The 19800-nt window shown below is 40.8% G+C and overlaps 1 protein-coding gene across 1 annotated transcript in view; it reads right to left on the bottom strand.

Annotated features, from left to right (window-relative positions):
* The window catches only part of LOC117346156 (vomeronasal type-2 receptor 26-like), a 45149-nt gene extending 27248 nt beyond the window's left edge, over window positions 1–17901 (bottom strand). The window contains exon 1 of the mRNA XM_033915558.1: window positions 17771–17901. Within this exon, the coding sequence (XP_033771449.1) occupies window positions 17771–17901 (131 nt within the window). The remainder of the gene's footprint in view (window positions 1–17770) is intronic.
* Window positions 17902–19800: the final 1899 nt, after the last annotated feature.

The raw sequence follows: 19800 nt of genomic DNA, 5'->3' as shown, positions 1-19800 counted from the left end.
TGGTTTAAAGCACGTATTCCGCGCGTTAAACCCCTACCATGCCTTGATAAAAGGACCCCTAAATGTACCTTCCATGGCAAATAATCTAGAAAATCTCAATTTTCTCTAGTCCATGTGGTACCATTTCCTGAGCCAGACATGATCATGTCATGCAGTACGTGTGCCATGGCATACACCACATTGTACACACTATAGTTGTTTGCAAAGTGTGTGGTCTGACAGTGATAACCAAAGTGAAAATTTTCCTTAGGGTTGCAAACCTTTGTAAAGTTGCATTGTCTTTTGATATTCTTTGGGCATCGGTCATTACACAGGCCCAATCTCCAATTCAAACCATAGTAGTCAATGTGTGAAAGCCAGATGGGCTTTGAAAAGTTTGGCACATTACTCCTATGTGTTGTGAAGATCTTTTGTATGGCAATGGAAACCTTGCTAGGTAGGAGCAGAATTATATATCTGAATAAATCATGTATTTTAAATGCAAAGTTATCATTAAAGTACAGAATGTACACAGCAGATGATTCTTATACCAGTGCCAGAATTTCTACTATTTGCTCAAATGGGATTCTACCGTGGTGAGGGAAGGTTTCATGAAATGCCATGCCATGCCATGCCATGCTCCGTTCAATCTCTTTTCTCAGGATCTGAACAGCTCACACACTGCGGTCATCATCAGGTGAAATGATGCTGACCCAGTTCCAAATGAAATGCTTCAGTAGCTTGCCGATCCCTGCACAGAGGTGCAACTCATTGGGGACAGTTCGGTAGAAATAAGGAAACCTATTGGTGTCACTCATATAAAGATTCTGTGAGGTGTAGCTGATCTGTTGTCAAAAAAGATATGAACATGTCACTGTCTCTGTCACTATGAGAGAAGAGTTTAAAATCACACAGGCCACAGACTGTGGGCGCTCACATGGGTGGAGTTTGGATAGAGTGAATTGCACACTTATGCACACAAGTTTATACATTATAAAATTGAGTGCATATCTGCAGGGTATCCACATGAGCATTTCAACCAGCTCTATGACTGGCTGAAGCATTTGGGTCTAAGCCCCTCCCATATACCTATCCACTTACACTAGAAGGCTGCAAAGGAAAGGGGACACCTACTTTCCTTTATAGAAGAAGCTCTCTTTATTAAGCTCCCTTTTACAGAATCACCTTCCAGAAGAGAAATTTTATAAGGAGATGTACCCACTTTGGGTTATTTTAGCCTTTTTTGTATAAATCTATATATATAAAATCGGAGGTATGTATGTGTGTATGTATGTATGTATGTGTGTGTGTATGTGACGCGATCACGCAAAAACGGCTTGACCGATTTGAATGAAACTTGGTATGCAGATCCCTCACTACCTGGGATGATATGTTCTGGAGGTCTCGCGCCCCACCTGCACACGTGGGCGGAGCTACAAACAGAAAATCAGATTTCTCCCATTCATGTCAATGGAAAAAATGTAAAAAGCTGCCATTCTCACAGTAATTCAAAAATGGCTTGACCGCTTTGAACAAAACTTGGTATGCAGATCCCTCACTATCTGGGGTGATATGTTCTGGGGGGTCTCACGGCCCACCTGCACACGTGGGCGGAGCTATAAACAGAAAATCAGATTTCTCCCATTCATGTCAATGGAAAAAATGTAAAAAGCTGCCATTCTCACTGTAATTCAAAAACGGCTTGACCGCTTTGAACGAAACTTGGTATGCAGATCCCTCACTACATGGGGTGATATGTTCTGGGGGTCATGCGGCCCACCTGCACACATGGGCGGAGCTACAAACAGAAAATCAGATTTCACCCATTCATGTCAATGGAAAAATTGTAAAAAGCTGCCATTCTCACAGTAATTCAAAAACCGCTTGACCGCTTTGAACGAAACTTGGTATGCAGATCCCACACTACCTGGGGTGATATGTTCTGGGGGTCTCGTGGCCCACCTGCACACATGGGCGGAGCTACAAACATTAAATCTGATTTCACCCATTCATGTCAATGGAATAAATGTCAAAAGCTGCCATTCTCACTGTAATTCAAAAACGGCTTGACTGCTTTGAACGAAACTTGGTATGCAGATCCCACTTTGTTTGCTGATTTTAGGTTTTTATTTTATTATAAAATTTATAATGAGGGAATGAATGGATATGAATTTTAAAGGTTGGGAAGATTGGAATTTTTATTATTTTAATGTTTATTTATATTTTAGATATCTAGTAATAATCATTTTATTTAATCATTTAGTCTTCATTTTTAATATTTATTAATTTTTCTAAATTTGTTACGTTTTGGTTGAATAAGATGATAATTTTATATAATAATTTCTACTGTCTCTAATTTTAGATAATATAAATTATATAATTTAATATATTAATTTTAACATTTCATATTTCAATATTTTTTATTTTAATATTTTATTGGGTATCTATTAATCATAAACATTAATTTATTTATTCATTTAGTTTTTTATATTTGGTATTTATTAATTTTTGTGATTTTTGTTTTGTTTGGATAAGTTGGAAATTTTATATAATAAGTTTTAATGTCTATAATGAAAAATGATATTAGTTATATAATATAATTTATTATTTTCAAGATTTCATTTTATGGTAATTTTAAGTAATGATTTTAATTTAATTCATTATTTTAAGATTTTATTATAGTATGAATTGATAGTTTGCTGGTTGGGGATTTCTTTCGATTTCCTGGTCTTTATGTGTGCTGTCATTCACTTATATTTGTTATGGGGGATGGGTGTGGGTGGGTATATAGGGGTTTTAAGGGAGGGTAATTGGATGTGTAATTGGGATAATTTATATATAAGAATTAAAATCTTTTCAGGTCATTTTCTTTGGTTCCTTAAAATAAATATAAATATAAATGTATTTTAAAATGTATTCGTTGAATGTTAATGGACTCAATCACCCTATAAAGAAAAAGAAAGCCTTATCTTTTCTTAAAAGACAGGGGGCAGATATTTATTTCCTGCAAGAAACTCATTTATCTGCATTAGAATCAAGTAAGCTGGAAGGGGGATGGGTTAAACAGTGTTTTTTTGCCCCTGCTGTAGGCAAAAAAGCTGGTATGGCTATCTTGATACATAAAAAATGTATGGCTACTTTTACTATGTTATCTATGGATCCTTTCGGAAGATGGGTCCAAGTAAAAATGAGCTCAGGGAAAGATACCTTGATACTGTTCAATATCTATGCACCTAATTTGAATCAATCTGAGTTTTTTAAAAACCTTCAACAAATAATTTTACCATCATCTTCCTCCAATTTAATTTTGGCAGGGGACTTTAATGCAGTAATGGACCCTATTTTAGATAAAAAGCCTAGTAAAATTTTAAAATCTTTAGGATTAGATAATTTGATAAATTCTTGTGGTTTAAAAGATATTTGGAGGATTTTTCATTTCAATGATCAGGAATTTTCATTTTATTCCCATGTTCACAAATCATTTTCTAGAATTGATTATTTTTTCATTTCAGATAATTTAGTACAGAAGGTTAAGAAGGCGAATATAGATTCAATTATACTTTCAGATCATGGGGGTATTTGGATTGATTTTGAGATAGATGAACAAGAAAATAATAGACCTGTTTGGAGGTTTAATAATACATTGCTAGCAGATTCCAATTTTATAGAAAAATTTAAGTTAAAAATAAGTGAATTTTTCAGTTTAATGAATCAGAAGAAACGTCTCAGAAAATTTTATGGGATGCCTTTAAAGCTACCTTGAGAGGACACATAATTTCGTACTCAGCATATGTTAGAAAACAACTAAATAAAGATTTTTTAATTTTAGAACAAAATATTAGAAAATTGGAAATTAAATTAAAGGAAAAATGGGAACAAAGTATTTATCAGAATTTGCTAAAAGTAAAATTTAGATACAATGAGATATCATCACAATTGGCTAGAAAGGAGTTTGTGTCCTATAAGGCATTGTATTATGGAACCTCAAATAAGGCGGGAAGATTACTAGCTAACTATTTAAAAGCAAAAAAAAGGAAAGCTAATATAATGGCTATTTCAGATGATAATGGAATAATTCATTCTCAAATTAAAAATATTTTACAACAATTTTTGAAATTTTATGAAAGCTTGTATTCTTCTGAGCATTATTTTAATAAAGAGAAAGATGGTTTTGAATTTTTAAAGTTGATTAATGGCCCTAAAGTTCCTGATCATATGAAAGAAAATCTCGAAGCACCTATAACACAAAAAGAAATTCAGAGGGCTTTAAAGTCCCTTAGAGTTGGATCCGCTCCAGGAAGTGATGGATATACGGTAGAATTTTTTAACTCTTTTGTTACCCCATCTTTTCAAATTATATCAGTTTCAACTAAATAAAGGTTGTATTACAGGTACTATGGCAGAAGCTTTAACAATAGTTTTGCCTAAGCCAAACAGAGATCCCATGTTGGTTTCAAACTATAGGCCTATTTCTTTGATTAATGTTGATGGGAAATTGTTAGCTAAAATATTGGCTTTGCGTTTGAATAAGGCTCTCCCTTATATTATTGGTATGCATCAAACAGGTTTTGTTGCTCAAAGACATTCTTCAAATAACACCAGATTAGCTTTTCATATTTTACATTTAACAAAGGATATGAAAGATCCGGCTTTCTCTGTTTCTTTAGATGCAGAGAAAGCATTTGATTGGGTAGAATGGACTTTTATGTATCAAGCAATGGATTGGTTTGGTATTGGTTCTCGATTTATACAAATGATTCAATCCCTGTATAGCTCCCCATCTGCTAGATTATATATAAATAATACTTTTTCAGAAAGGTTCTTTTTAGAAAGGGGAGTTAGACAGGGTTGTCCATTATCTCCTTTGTTATTTGATATTGTTTTGGAACCTCTACTTTTAGCTATTCAACAATCAAAGGAGATAGAAGGTGTTCCTTATGCAGGTCGGGAATATAAAATTTCTGCTTATGCAGATGATATTTTGATTCATTTGAGAAATCCGGAGTCAACCATTCCACATTTATTGGATTTGATTGATAAATTTGGAAAATTTTCAGGTTATAAAATAAATTGGAATAAATCAGAAATTCTTCCACTAAATGTACATTGTATAAAAGGCTTATTTGATTTATTTCAGTTTAGTTGGAAGAAAGATGGAATAAAATATTTAGGAATTTGGATAAAAAGTACATTGGAAGAAACAATGAAGGTAAATGAAAAATCCTTATTACTAAAAGTTACAGAATTGTGTGAGCAATGGAATCCTTTGCATATTTCTTGGTGGGGGAGAGTGCAAACAGTAAAGATGATGATTTTGCCTATAGTTTGTTACCAAATGAGTATGTTACCAGTTTATTTTCAAGAGTCCTTTTACAAAAAATAAAATAATATTTTGACAAAATTTGTTTGGCTTGGGAAAAAAACAAGAATTGCTTTAGTATCGTTGCAAAAATCAATTGTGGAGGGTGGGGTAAATTTTCCAAACTTTTATAGGTACCATCAAGCCTATATATTGTGTCAAGGTATGTATTGGATCCTCCCTGAGCTTATTGATCATCAACCAGATTGGTTATATTTGGAATGGAATTTGGTGTCCCCTATGAGACTTCCACATGTATTAAGTATCAGATTTCATAAATATGCTAAGGACAATATAATTTTATTGGATACTTGGAAAACTATTAAATTTATTGATAAATTAACAGAGGTACCAATAATGAAATCTACTTTACAGTCCTTATGGTTAAACTCCAAGATTCAAATAGGCAGTGCTGGAATCGCTTGGAAGAATTGGATGCAGGCAAATATTAGGACATTAGATGATCTTATTTCTAATGGTAATCTGCTTGAGTTTTCACAACTGCAGCATTCATTTGGTATTTCAAACATTCAAACAATATAGGTGCTTGCAGTTGAAGCAGGCTATTCAGATGGGATTCCCTGAATGGAAAAATTTGAAAACTTATTTTAGCTTGCAAATCCTTTGCTACCAAACAGATTTAATAGGACATCAGGCTGCCCAGTGGTATAAATTGATTTCTGGATTTTTAAATAAAAAACCAAAAAATAGTCTTAGAGATATTTGGAGTATCGAGTTAAAACAGCATATTTCTGTTTCTCGTTGGCCACAAATCTGGACTTGGAGATTAAGATGTACAATGTCAGCATCTATGAGACAAACATGGTTGTTTTTATTACATAGAATTTTTTGGACTCCAGTTAGGTTGAATAAAGTAGATAGTTCTAAATCTAATAGATGTTGGCATTGTCATATTGATATTGGGACTTTGGATCATCTTTTATTTTTTTGTCCATTGATACTTGGCTTTTGGAAGTCGATTTGGGGCAAATTAATAATATTCTTCAATCCTCTATTCCTTTGACATATGAAGCAATAATTTTTGGAACGATTCTGCATGATAAACCCACTTTGGATAGAAATAATAGTCGCCTTTTCATGATCTTATCAGGAATAGGGGTTCAAATGATCACATCTAATTGGAAAAATCATGATAGGATTAATTTTAGTTTTTGGTGGGCAACAGTATGTGCAACATATAAATATGAAAAGATTATGGGAGAGCGTTTAGGGTTTGTTAAATCCTTTAAGGGGATTTGGGGTCCATTAATTAATTTTGTCACATTATAATTAAAGTGATTCCTTTTTCTTTATGTTAGATTCCTTTGCACATCCAGGGTGGGGGGGTGTATTATTTATTTAGAGGTATAAATTTCATAATATTCTATAATATTGATGAGTATAATATAATATCATTGCTGTTATAGGTTAAGAAGGGTTTTAAAATTTTTATTGTAATATTTCTGATGTTAATAGTGTATTTTCATATAGTTTTTTTTTTTTGATTTTTCAAATGTATACATTGTCAAGTTCAAAATATCAATAAAGAAATTTAAAAAAAAAACAAAAAAAAAACGGCTTGACCGATTTGAACGAAACTTTGTATGCAGATCCCTTACTACCTGGGCTGATATGTTCTGGGGGTCTCGCGGCCCACCTGCACACGTGGGCGGAGCAACAAACAGAAAATCAGATTTCTCCCATTCATGTCAATGGAAAAAATGTAAAAAGCTGCCATTCTCACTGTAATTCAAAAACGGCTTGACCGATTTGAACGAAACTTGGTATGCAGATCCCTCACTACCTGGGGTGATATGTTCTGGGGGTCTCGCGGCCCACCTGCACACATGGGCAGAGCTACAAACAGAAAATCAGATTTCACCCATTCATGTCAATGGAAAATATGTAAAAAGCTGCCATTCTCACAGTAATTCAAAAACGGCTTGACTGATTTGAACGAAACTTGGTATGCAGATCCCTCACTACCTGGGGTGATATGTTCTGAGGGTCTATCGGCCCACAACTCTATGTTGCTTGCTCAGGGGTGGGTTCCCCCATCAATTTATATGTTCTTGCTCCTGGAGGTGAAACTAAAAATTTTGTTTATAATCACGTTTTGCGTTAGTTGTATTGTATTCATTTTGTCAAATATTTCACATTATAATTTGCATATTGTACTTTTTATTAAGCTGTAAAACAGTAATTTCATTCACCACTATAAAGTATCTTTATTTGAATCCATTTACAGTTTTATTGCTATAATTAAATACCCGTGCAACGCCGGGTCATCAGCTAGTTGTTTATAAAATAGTGATCAATGCAAACATACATTCCTTGAACTGTTGGTGCATACTTTGCATAAAGTTTCAATTCTGTTTAACTGTTTTTATTGTTTGTGAGGTGTATTTTTTAGGGGGAGTGAGGGGAATCATTTCACATATTTTTTTTAATTCATTGTAACTTAACAAACATTTACATAAATGTTCAAAAGGGCTGATATGGGCTGAAATTTGGCAACCAAGATTTTCCAGAGAAACAGCTGCTCCTGAAAATGCCTCATTGCATTTCTATGGGACAGTCACTTCCAGCATCTATAGCTCAGAAACTTATATAAGACCATAAGAATAGCCATACTGGGTCAGAACAATGGTCCATCTAGCCCAGTTTTCTGTTTCTAAAACTGGCCAATCCAAGTCACAAGTACCTGGCAGAAATCCAAATAGTAGAAAGATTCCATTTTAGCGATCCCAGGGCAAGCAGTGATTTCCCCCATGTTTTTCTTAATATCAGACTATAGACTTTTCCTCCAAGAGCTTGTCCAAATCTTTCTAAATCCCAGCAACAACATCGTATGGCAGTGAGTTCCAGACTTTAATTATTCTTTGAGTACAAAAAATCCTCCTATTTGTTTTAAAAGAATTTCCATGTAATTCCATTGAGTGGCCCCTGGTTAATGTACTTTTTGATAGGGTAAAAAAGTTACTTTTACCCATGTTACACTACTCAGGATTCTGTAGACATCAATCAATATATGAAAGGCACGAGAGGGGAGATAAAATGCAGCAAGCCATGACAAAGTTTTGTATGATTTGGAGCCAGTGGCTGACATGTCCCTCTCCCCACTACAGAAAGAAGTGGTGGTGGTGATGCTGAGGGAATGGGATGGGGGTTTGGATATGGGAGACAGATAAATTTAAAATAATAATAATAATAATTTATAACCCACTATACCTTAATAGTTCAAAGCAATTTACAAAAAAGAGAATCTGCCAGACACAGATGAAATACAAATGGAATTATATAACTAGTATGGTTGGGTTTCTTTAGCCAAAATTGTCATACAAAGGAGATTTCATAAGTTTCCTTAAACATTTGGTAATGGGAAGAATTCACAGAAGAGGTTTCTCAAACAAATTTGTCATACAAAAAAGATTTCAGAAATAAAGACAAAACTGTTGCCTGTTGGCTTACTGGCACCTTACCAAAAACATCTGAACCCATTATGATTCTGGGCAATAAACTACTATTTAGGTTTCCTTCTGAACTCGCAGCTAACATTTCTACTTCAAACTTCCAATTTATGTAAATCAAGCTTCTTTATATTTAGGCATCTGTGCACCATAAGACACCTTAAAGCACAGGTGTCAAAGTTGGTCCTCGAGGGCTGCAATCCAGTCGGGTTTTCAGGATTTCCCCAATGAATATGCATACCAATTATTACAAAAAATGGGATTTATAATTCCTACTCAATAGCTCTCATATATTAAAACATAATTTCATACAACATAAAGAGCTATATATGTATTACCATAATTTTAAAGAACTTCAATGTTGCTTGTAATTCTTTCAGTGAAATAGGCGCTTCCAGAGTTTCTTTTATATGCTCAGGAATTTTAAGTCCCTTGATTAATTTAAAAAACTCTAATCCATCAAGTTCTTTATTGAATAGAGCGCAGAAGAATATAAAGCTTTAAAGAATTTCAAAAATTGTTTTAAGATATTTCCAGAGGAGAGCAGAGGAGAGGAAGAGACCAGCGCCAGGGTTCCCGTTGTCCCGGCCAAGAGAGGAGCAGTGTCGGGCCAGGCACAGCAGGGGAAGCGGTGAGAGACGAAGCAGTAGGCTCGGGGAAGTGGCGAGAGTTCGCTCCGCTCACCCCCACCACGTCAGAGGCTGCGCCGGACTCCCCTTAAAAGGGGCGGAGCCAACGGCGCCCAGCCGTTCGGCGCGCGGCGAAGGCGAAGGGCCTTGCAAGGGACGAGTACCTACTATCAAGAACACCGAGGAGGACTGAACGGTAAGAAAGTGACAAACACAAAAGGTAAGGAAGAGACAGACGCCAAGGGAACAAACCCACACATACAATCAAGGTGAGGTAGAGCGGAGACAGCACACACAAAAGAGACAGCAAGGCAAGCAACATAAGGAAGCAGCAGGAAAGGGACACAAGCACACACAAGGGAAGTAAGAAATGGAATCCCAAGGAAGTCAGAAGGTGAGCTTTCCGGTCTTCTGTATCGGCTGCAATATGTATGACTACCTCCCTTCAGGGATCCAGGCATACATTTGCAATCGATGCATGGAGATGGATAGCTTGAAATGTCAGGTAAGACTATTGGAAGGAACAGTGATGGAACTCGAAGACAGAATCCAAGCACAGGAGAAGATGCTAGTGGAGTACAGCCCAAACGACGAGGTCAAGGAACTAGAAATGTTCATAGAGGAAGCTCATCAGCACCACGTAGAGATCCCAGGGCTGGAAAATTGTACTCAGGAAACCGATGTGAGGAGAGAAGACACCCATGCAAACACAGAAGAAACCGAAGACGAGGTAGGAGACAACCGCACATCAGGAGGAATAGTGAGAGCACAGGAAGACATCGCCCCACCCAAAGAACAGGAAACAAGTTCAAGAGTATCATTGGAGGAAGAAGACTGGCCCTACTCCAAGGACGTGGACCTACGCCCCCCAAGGAATCCCCGAATAAAGAAGATGGGGATCATCGTAGGCGACTCCATTATACGACATGTGGACAGCCACACCGCAGGAGGAAGAGAGGACAGAGTCGTCACCTGTCTGCCTGGAGCAAGAGTGAAGGATGTGACCAACAGGATCTCCAGGATCATAGATGGCGCACGGGGAGAGGACACCGCTGTGCTTATCCACGTGGGAACAAATGATGTGAGCGGGCGGAAGTATGACAGGGAAGAGCTGAAGGGCCAGCTCCGCTCACTTGGAAGAAAACTGAAGATCAGGGAGGTGAATGTGGCCTTCTCTGAGATCCTCCCAGTACCAAGAGCGGATGGAAAGAGACAAGGGGAATTGCAAGTAATCAACGCCTGGATGAGACAATGGTGCGAAGAAGAAGGCTTCGACTTCGTGCGCAACTGGACGGCGTTCTGGGGAAAAAGCAAGTACTACAGAAGGGACGGACTACACCTCAACAAAAAAGGAGCAAGAGTTTTGGCAGGCAATATGAAGAAGGCAATCGAGAAGGCTTTAAACTGAAAGATAGGGGAAAGCCGACAGTCGACCACCGGTCGATGGCACGGATAGCAGGATGCCCCGACGAAGAAGCCAAGGAAAACTACTCCTACACAAGAGAAGACGACCTCACGGCAAATAAGGGAGAAAAAGCAGGAAGGGACAATTCAGACACAGGAGGGGACGACCACACAGCAAACAAGGGTGATAACACAGGAGCAGTAAAGGATATCGTAATTGAAACTACAGGGACGGCCAAGAGTAGAAGGTCCAAAAAGGTAACACGTAGGGAACTTAGATGTATGTATACGAATGCTAGAAGTCTAGGTAACAAAATGGGGGAACTAGAGACAATAGCAAGACATGACATATTGGATATCATTGGCATAACAGAAACATGGTGGAATGAAGAAAACAAATGGGACACAGTACTACAGGGATACAAGCTGTATAGAAGAGATCGAGTAGGGCAGAAAGGTGGAGGTATTGCTCTATATGTTAAGGAGGGAATAGATTCTGTTGAAATGGTTACAACAGAAATGAAAGAGAAGCTTGAGTCACTCTGGATCAAGATTCCTGGTCAATTTGGAGCAGATATGAAAATTGGCCTTTACTATCGTCCCCCAGGACAGGCGGAGGAAACTGACTCAGAAATGATGGAGGAAATCAAACAAGAATGCAAGACAGGCAATGTAATTATATTGGGAGACTTCAATTTCCCAGGGATAGACTGGAAACTAGCAACCTCCAACTGCGGCAAGGAGGCCAAGTTCCTGGAGGTGCTAGGGGATTGCTTCCTGGAACAAATGGTAAAAGAGCCGACAAGAGGCAACGCCACCTTGGACTTGGTCCTAAATGGCCTCACGGGACCGATAACAGTAGTGGAAGTCATGGTTCCACTGGGAACGAGTGATCACAATGTAATTAACTTTAAACTTGACATCGGGAAAGGGAAACATGCCAAAACCTTAACCACCACATTGAACTTTAAAAAGGGTAAATACGATAGCATGAGAGCCATGGTAGAAAAACGACTCGAAAAGAAGGTGGACAAACTTGAAACGGTAGATCAGGCATGGTCCCTACTGAAAAATACTATCACAGAAGCACAAGATCTCTACATTCCGAGGATTTCCAAAGATCGGAGATCAAAGAGCAAAAGAGAACCGGCATGGCTTACCAAACAGGTGAAGGAAGCCATAAAAGAAAAGAAGGACTCTTTCAAAAAATGGAAATACATAAAGACAACCGAAGCCTGGAACAAACATAAAGATGATCAGAAGAAATGTCACAAGGCGGTGAGGGATGCAAAACAGGAATATGAGGAAAAAATAGCGCAAGAGGCCAAAAACTTCAAGCCCTTCTTTAGATACGTGAAAGGGAAAAAACCTGCAAAAGAGGCCCTTGGACGACCAGGGAAGAAAAGGGTACATCAAGGAAGATAAACAAATCGCAGACAAACTAAATTCCTTCTTTGCGTCCGTCTTTACGAAGGAGGACACCTCAACAATACCTGAAGCGGAGAAAGTGTTTGCAGGAGAAATAGAAGACAGCCTCACCACAGTTGAAGTGGACTTAGACCAGATATACTATCAGATCGACAAACTTAAAAGTGACAAATCCCCTGGACCGGATGGAATTCACCCGAGAGTCTTAAAGGAATTGAAGGTTGAAATCGGAGAGTTATTGCAAAAACTTGCAAACCTGACAATCAGAACTGGACAGATACCGGACGACTGGAGGATAGCGAACGTCACCCCAATTTTCAAAAAAGGATCGAGAGGGGAACCGGGCAACTATAGACCTGTGAGTCTTACGTCTGTCCCCGGCAAGATGGTTGAAGCACTGATCAAGGATAGCATGGTCCGGCACTTGGACGCACACGACTTGATGAAACCCAGTCAACACGGATTCAGGAAAGGGAAATCATGTTTGACGAATTTACTCCAATTTTTTGAGACCGTGAACGAGCAAATTGATAGTGGGAAGCCGGTGGACATAATATACTTGGACTTCCAGAAAGCGTTCGACAAAGTTCCACACGAAAGACTTCTCAGGAAACTACAAAGCCATGGCATAGAGGGGGATATACAAAGATGGATAGGCAAATGGCTGGAAAACCGAAAGCAGAGAATGGGCATAAATGGGAAGTTCTCCGACTGGGAGAAAGTGACTAGTGGTGTACCCCAGGGCTCGGTACTTGGGCCGATCCTTTTTAATATTTATATCAATGATCTGGAGGAAGGAACATCCAGTTAGATCATCAAGTTTGCAGACGATACAAAACTATGCCGGGCGATCAGATCGCATGAGGATAGAAAGAAACTCCAGAGCGACTTGTGTCGGTTAGAAACATGGGCGGAGAAATGGCAGATGAAGTTCAATGTGGAGAAATGCAAGGTAATGCATTTAGGCAATAAGAATAAGGAATACGAGTATACAATGTCAGGTGCAACTCTGGGGAAGAGTGAACAAGAAAAGGTCCTGGGTGTACTGATAGATAGGAGCCGTCGGCACAATGCGCGGCAGTGGCAAAGAAGGCAAATAGAATGTTGGGCATGATAAAGAAAGGAATCTCGAGTAGATCGGAGAAAGTTATAATGCCGCTTTATAGGGCAATGGTCAGACCACACTTGGAATACTGCGTCCAACATTGGTCTCCCTACCTAAAGAAGGATATAAAACTGCTGGAGAGGGTGCAGAGACGAGCAACAAAACTGGTGAAGGGTATGGAAAAACTGGAATACGAGGACAGACTTATAACACTAGGATTATTCTCCCTTGAGAAAAGGAGACTGCGTGGGGATATGATCGAGACCTTCAAAATACTGAAAGGAATCGACAAAATAGAGCAGAGAAGATTATTTACATTGTCCAATTTGACATGGACTAGAGGACATGTAATGAAGCTAAGGGGGGACAGGTTCAGGACTAATGTCAGGAAGTTCTGCTTCACTCAGAGAGTGGTTGACACCTGGAATGCCCTCCCAGATGAGATTATTGCGGAATCGACCGTCCTAGGCTTCAAGAGCAAACTAGATGCATATCTCCTTAAGAGAGGCAAGTAAGGATATGGTGGACTATAAATTACGACAGGTGTACACCTGGCAGGGCCTCCGCGTGTGCGGATCGCCGGACTTAATGGACCGAAGGTCTGATCCGGAGATGGCATTTCTTATGTTCTTATGTTCCAATTTGAGAGTGAGTTGCTCGGTGGGCTGCGGGAAACCAAGCCGCAACCTCGTGCCTGCCTAGCCGGAGAGGAGCGTGGGAGCCCTGCTCCGCCCCCTCCCGAACCAGCAGGAGTCCAGCGACGTTAAAATCAAGCCGTACCATCAGAGCACAGCCTTTTTGCTTTGGCTGCTGCTCGGTGGGCTGCGGGAAACCAAGCCTCGACCTCGTGCCTGCCTAGCCGGAGAGGAGCGTGGGAGCCCTGCTCCGCCCCCTCCCGAACCAGCAGGAGTCCAGCGACGTTAAAATCAAGCCGCACCATCAGAGCACAGCCTTTTTGCTTTGGCTGCTGCTCGGTGGGCTGCGGGAAACCAAGCCTCGACCTCGTGCCTGCCTAGCCAGAGAGGAGCGTGGGAGCCCTGCTCCGCCCCCCTCCAAAACCAGGAGGAGTCCAGCGACATTAAAATCAAGCCGCACCATCAGAGCACAGCCTTTTTGCTTTGGCTGCTGCTCGGTGGGCTGCGAGAAACCAAGCCTCGACCTCGTGCCTGCCTAGCCGGAGAGGAGCATGGGAGCCCTGCTCCGCCCCCCTCCCAAACCAGCAGGAGTCCAGCGACATTAAAATCACTACAAGCACATACACTGCAACCAGACCGAGTCACAGCTGGTTCTACCCACAAACAAGCTCCTTTTCAAGGGACAACCCCAACAAGACTGCCTCACCAGACTCAAAGCTCCACGGAGCCAGACTTGATAGCCAAATCGGATAAGTATTACTGCTGCATTACTGTTCGACACTGTGTTTCCTTTCTAGCCCGTTGCATACTGTAACACGACACAGCACCCAGCCCATTCAATCACTTAACAGCGGCCTACATATCCTCATCTACAGTATACGTAAGATAAGAATAACTGAACTAGTAAACCCCTCAGCTGGCCCAAATACTGTGTTGGTTTGTATTCTGCAAATTTGCATGGTTTTGATACTGTTCTGAATTGTATTGGAACATTCTGTTAGATATTACACTGCACTGTTTGATTGTACTTTACTGTATTGCATTTTACTGTATCGCATTTTACTGTATTGCACCGGTCTCTACTATACGGCTCTCGACCAAACCATAGCCATCACGACAGGACGAGCCCTTCACAATGGCCTGGCCAAGCACAAACTGATGCACAGCACTATGCCTACTCTACCTGCTCACCACTAGGATTTGCATCGCAGACAATTCTAATGCTTCCCCCATCCCCATCCATGTCACAACATACCGATCAGCAAAACCCAAAATCCCTAACCACACTCTCCCTTATTCACAAGACCACCCTCACACCAATCCGCCCTCTATCCCCCCTCACCCACACAAACCAACTAAGCCCCACTCAAGAAAACCACAAACTCTAAAAAAACTGACATACACCCACTACTCCCCAATCAACTACCCCAACCAACAGATCTTACGTGGTTTTTACCTAAACATCAGATCAATGAGGAACAAATCGACTCTGATCAAAGATTGGCTGATCGAAACAAACCCCGACTTCGTCCTTCTTGCTGAAACCTGGTTGCTATCTGACAAAGACATCATCATTAAAGATTGTCTTCCCCCAGGATTCAAGATCCTCTCACTAGCCAGAACTTGGGGAAGAGGAGGAGTCCTGGCAATAATCTTCCAGGACCAACTAAACTGCACCACTCTCAACACAATATCTTCACCCAATGCAGAAATTCTAACCATCTCTCTAACATCAAAACCTCTGCCCTCCGCACTAACCATCACCCTATTCTACATCCCTCCCAAAAAATGGACCATGTCCAAAGAGGACTTTGCGGAAACGCTACTAACCAACTCTTTAACCAGTCCTTACAACCTACTATGTGGGGACATTAACATCCATCTTGAGCAAACTGACCAATCAGAAATCTCGGATTTCTGGTCACTGCTCACTCAACTAGGCTTCGACAAACACCCCCCTATCAAAACCCATCAAAGAGGTCATCAACTAGACCTAGTGACTCTCTCCACCAAGGAACAGATCAACCCACCTTCTACTGGAAAAAAGGCAACTGGTCAGACTCTTTATGGTCTGACCATCGTCTATGCAGCTTCACCATAGGATGCCAACTCAAACCCCCCAAAAATAGTAAAACTAGAATCACCAAAACCCACACCACCAGAGTAAAAATCGACTCTACGGAATTTTGGTCCCACTTCGAAATCAACACTAATCCAACTGAAGAAACAGAACAACTCATGAGCACCTGGATCAAAGATAGTACCAATACACTAAACGAGATAGCCCCTTTCAAAACCCGCAGAATTAGATCCACAAACAAAGAGGGCTGGTTCGATTCAGAACTGCTGCTAGTTAAGAAGGACCTCAGAAAAGCAGAAAGACTATGGCAAAAATCTGGAACCCTAGAACACAGATTGGCCTGGAGACAAAAATTAAAAAATTACAAAAACCTCACTAATGAAAAAAGGAAAAATTTCTACTCCCACAAAATCGGCAACACTAAAACCAACAGTAGTAACCTCTTCAAATTGGTCAATGACCTTTACAACATCGAGACCTTCACAAGCACACACGAAGAATCAACGCTAACTTCAAATTCACTTGCAGACTACTTTAACACCAAAATTCAAAAACTAAGGTCCACTCTACCCACCATACCCAACCCCCTCGAGCAGTTCCCAATTCTCCCGGTCCCGGATTTATCTAACCCTGACCCAGGAACTAAAACAGACCTAAGCTGGAAACAATTTAAAACAATCGACTGGCACACCTTTAATACCTATTACAACAAATACTCATACACCTTCTGCAAATTGGACACATGCCCTCCGAACATTATGAAAGATGCCCCGCTCCACTTCAAAGCAAATATGATGACATGGGTTACCTCCCTTCTATCCACAGGAAACTTCCCATCTGAGCAAGGTCATATCATGATTACCCCAATCATAAAAAATGTGAAAGAACCACTAGATTCCCCATCCAACTACAGACCGATCGCAAGCATCCCCTTATTCACCAAAATAGCAGAAGGGTTGGTAAAGGCGGAACTCGCAGCATATTGTGGCCATCAGTATTACCCAGAGCAGGGCTCTGTAGAAAACTTGATGGCTACAAACAATAATGCAATCGCGTGTGACCCGGCCTGGAGTCACCCTGCAGGACTGGAGTTTATAGTAGCAATGAAAAATTCACTCAAACACAAATAAAGTTCCAACAATTGTGGCTTGTCAGGATAAAGTTCTTTTTACTTAATTCCTTAAGGCAGGTAAGTACTTTTTCAGACTTTATAACCTCAGTCAGGTTTCCACACAGCCTTAATAACCAAAAACAAAAAAACCCCAAACTGCCAAAAGAGCAAAAGGCAGGAAAATAAAGCCGCTCACAATACAGTGCAACTTTCTTTCTGTGTTTCTTAAGTCCCACTTATCCCTGAGACCTCAGCTCAATACCGAGCTTACTCTGCCTGCTGAAAAGCAGGTATTTCACTTCATCAAAAAAAATACAGTTCAGCATTCAAGTTTTCCTTAATTTATAGTCCTTGCAGCAAATGAAGGATAGCCTCTGGCAATCAGAATATGGTTGCCAGGAAAAGGAGAGAGTCATAGGTTTTGCCAAAAACAAAGGCCTTCAGAAAAGGCTTTCAAATTCCCTCCCAGAATGGAAGCAAAACCTCTCCCCACTCTCTCTAAGCTTTCTCACAAAACCAGCATTCAAAAACAAAATACACAGCACACAAACAGGTCCAAAACACACTCACTGTTTGTGACTCAAAGTCAAGTTCAGCTGCATAGGTTCAGGCAAATTACACTCACAGCCAGCACAAGACTCTTGGAAGTCCATAGGTTCTTCAAACAGGTAAGACAAATCCTCTGGATGTTCAACCTCCATCGGTTCCATAGGTTGGGGCCTGTTGTCCCTGTTTGGCTCGGCAGGGTCCCTAGGGAGGCAAGGCCTAAACTTCCTCCCTAAGCGGCTTGCTGGTCTGAATGCCACTGCTGGCTTATCTACCTTAGGGGCGTGCCCTGCTCTAGGTGAGTCAGCAGTAGCCCAGGGTCCTCTAGAGCTCCCCTGGTGGTGAGTTGTACATAATTCACCTATCTCATCCCCAGATAAGTCAGGCTCCACCTGGTGGTCACTGACCCTGTTTCTCACAATAAATTCCTGAGAGATCCTGGAATCTTTCTTCCTGGGTTTTATTGTTACTTTATCTTTTACCTTAGCTGGGACCTTGACAGGCCTTGTGTCTGTTTGGTCACATACCCCCACCCTTAAATGAGACTTATCCTGGGAAGCCTGTGGCTGTGTAGTATTTTCTGGAATGCGAGACAGAGTATCGACATTAGTGTTTAGACGCCCTGGACGATGAACTACCGAAAATCTAAAGGTTTGTAACGCTAAGTACCACCTTGTAAGACGAGCGTTATTATATCTCATGGTACCTAACCACTTAAGTGCGGCATGGTCGGTAACCAAAGTGAATTGCCGCTCCCCTAGATAGTGGTCTAAAGTTTGCATTGCCCACTTTGCTGCTAAACACTCCAATTCTACTACAGCATAATTTTTTTCATTGGGGTGTAACTTCCTGCTTAGGTACAGAATTGGGTGTTCTACCCCCTTGTTTTCCTGGCTGAGTATGGCTCCCAAACCACAGCCCGAAGCATCCGTCTGAAGGATTAAAGGTCTGTTGTAGTCTATAGCAGCAAGGACCGGTTGACTACACAGGCTATCCTTCAGATCATGGAAATCCTCCACACTGTCGGCCCCCCATTGCAAAGTATCGGGTACCACTTTCCTCAGCATATTTGTAAGTGGAGTAGCCCTAGTGGCAAAATCGGGGATGAACCTTCTATAATACCCCATTAGGCCTAGAAATCCACGCAGCTGTTTCTTAGTGTTAGGTTGAGGATATTCTTGGATACATCTCACCTTATCGACTAAGGGTTTGATCTGGCCTCTACCCACTGTGTACCCCAAATATTTTACTTCTCTCTGACCCAGGAAACACTTCTTGGGGTTTACAGTAAACCCTGCCTTCCTTAGCGAATCTAATACAGCGGCAACATGCTCAAGATGTTGCGGCCATGTGGAGGAATATATAACAATATCATCAAGATACGCCTCTGCGTAAGCATGATGCCCTCTCAGTACCTCGTTCACTGCCCTTTGCAAGTAGCAGCTGCCCCATGCAATCCAAATGGCATGCGGGTAAACTGATACAACCCATAGGGAGTGCTAAAGGCCGTCTTAGGCTTAGCCCTATCAGTCAGGGGAATTTGCCAATATCCCTTGGTCAAATCAATGGTGGTAAGGTATTGAGCCTGGCCTAAACAATCCAATAACTCATCCACACGAGGCATTGGGAAGGCGTCAAACTGAGACACTTCGTTTACTTGTCGAAAATCTATACAGAAACGAGGGGTCCCATCAGCCTTTGGTACAATCACTATGGGGCTACTCCAGGGGCTCTGCGAGGGCTCGATGACCCCTAGCGCTAACATTTCTTGCACTAACTCATTAACCAGCCTTTTTTTTTCCTCTGACAGGCGATAGGGGCGAACTCTAACTATCCTGCCTGGACTGGTTATAATGTCGTGAGTTATTCCCCGAGTGCGCCCCGGAATGGATGAGAAAACATCAGAGAATCTATTAATGAGGGCCTGTACCTGCTGGGTTTGTGCAGTAGACAATTCCACCCCCACGTTTACCTTTTCTGCCTGCCCTAGGTCCGCTATCTGGGGACCTAACTCATCTTCTTGATACCTCTGTGCCACTAGAGCTAAGGTCTCT

Source organism: Geotrypetes seraphini, chromosome 12, assembly GCF_902459505.1.
Source record: "Geotrypetes seraphini chromosome 12, aGeoSer1.1, whole genome shotgun sequence".
In the NCBI taxonomy this organism is placed as follows: Eukaryota; Metazoa; Chordata; class Amphibia; order Gymnophiona; family Dermophiidae; genus Geotrypetes; species Geotrypetes seraphini.
This window is presented reverse-complemented; position numbering and strand designations above follow the sequence as displayed.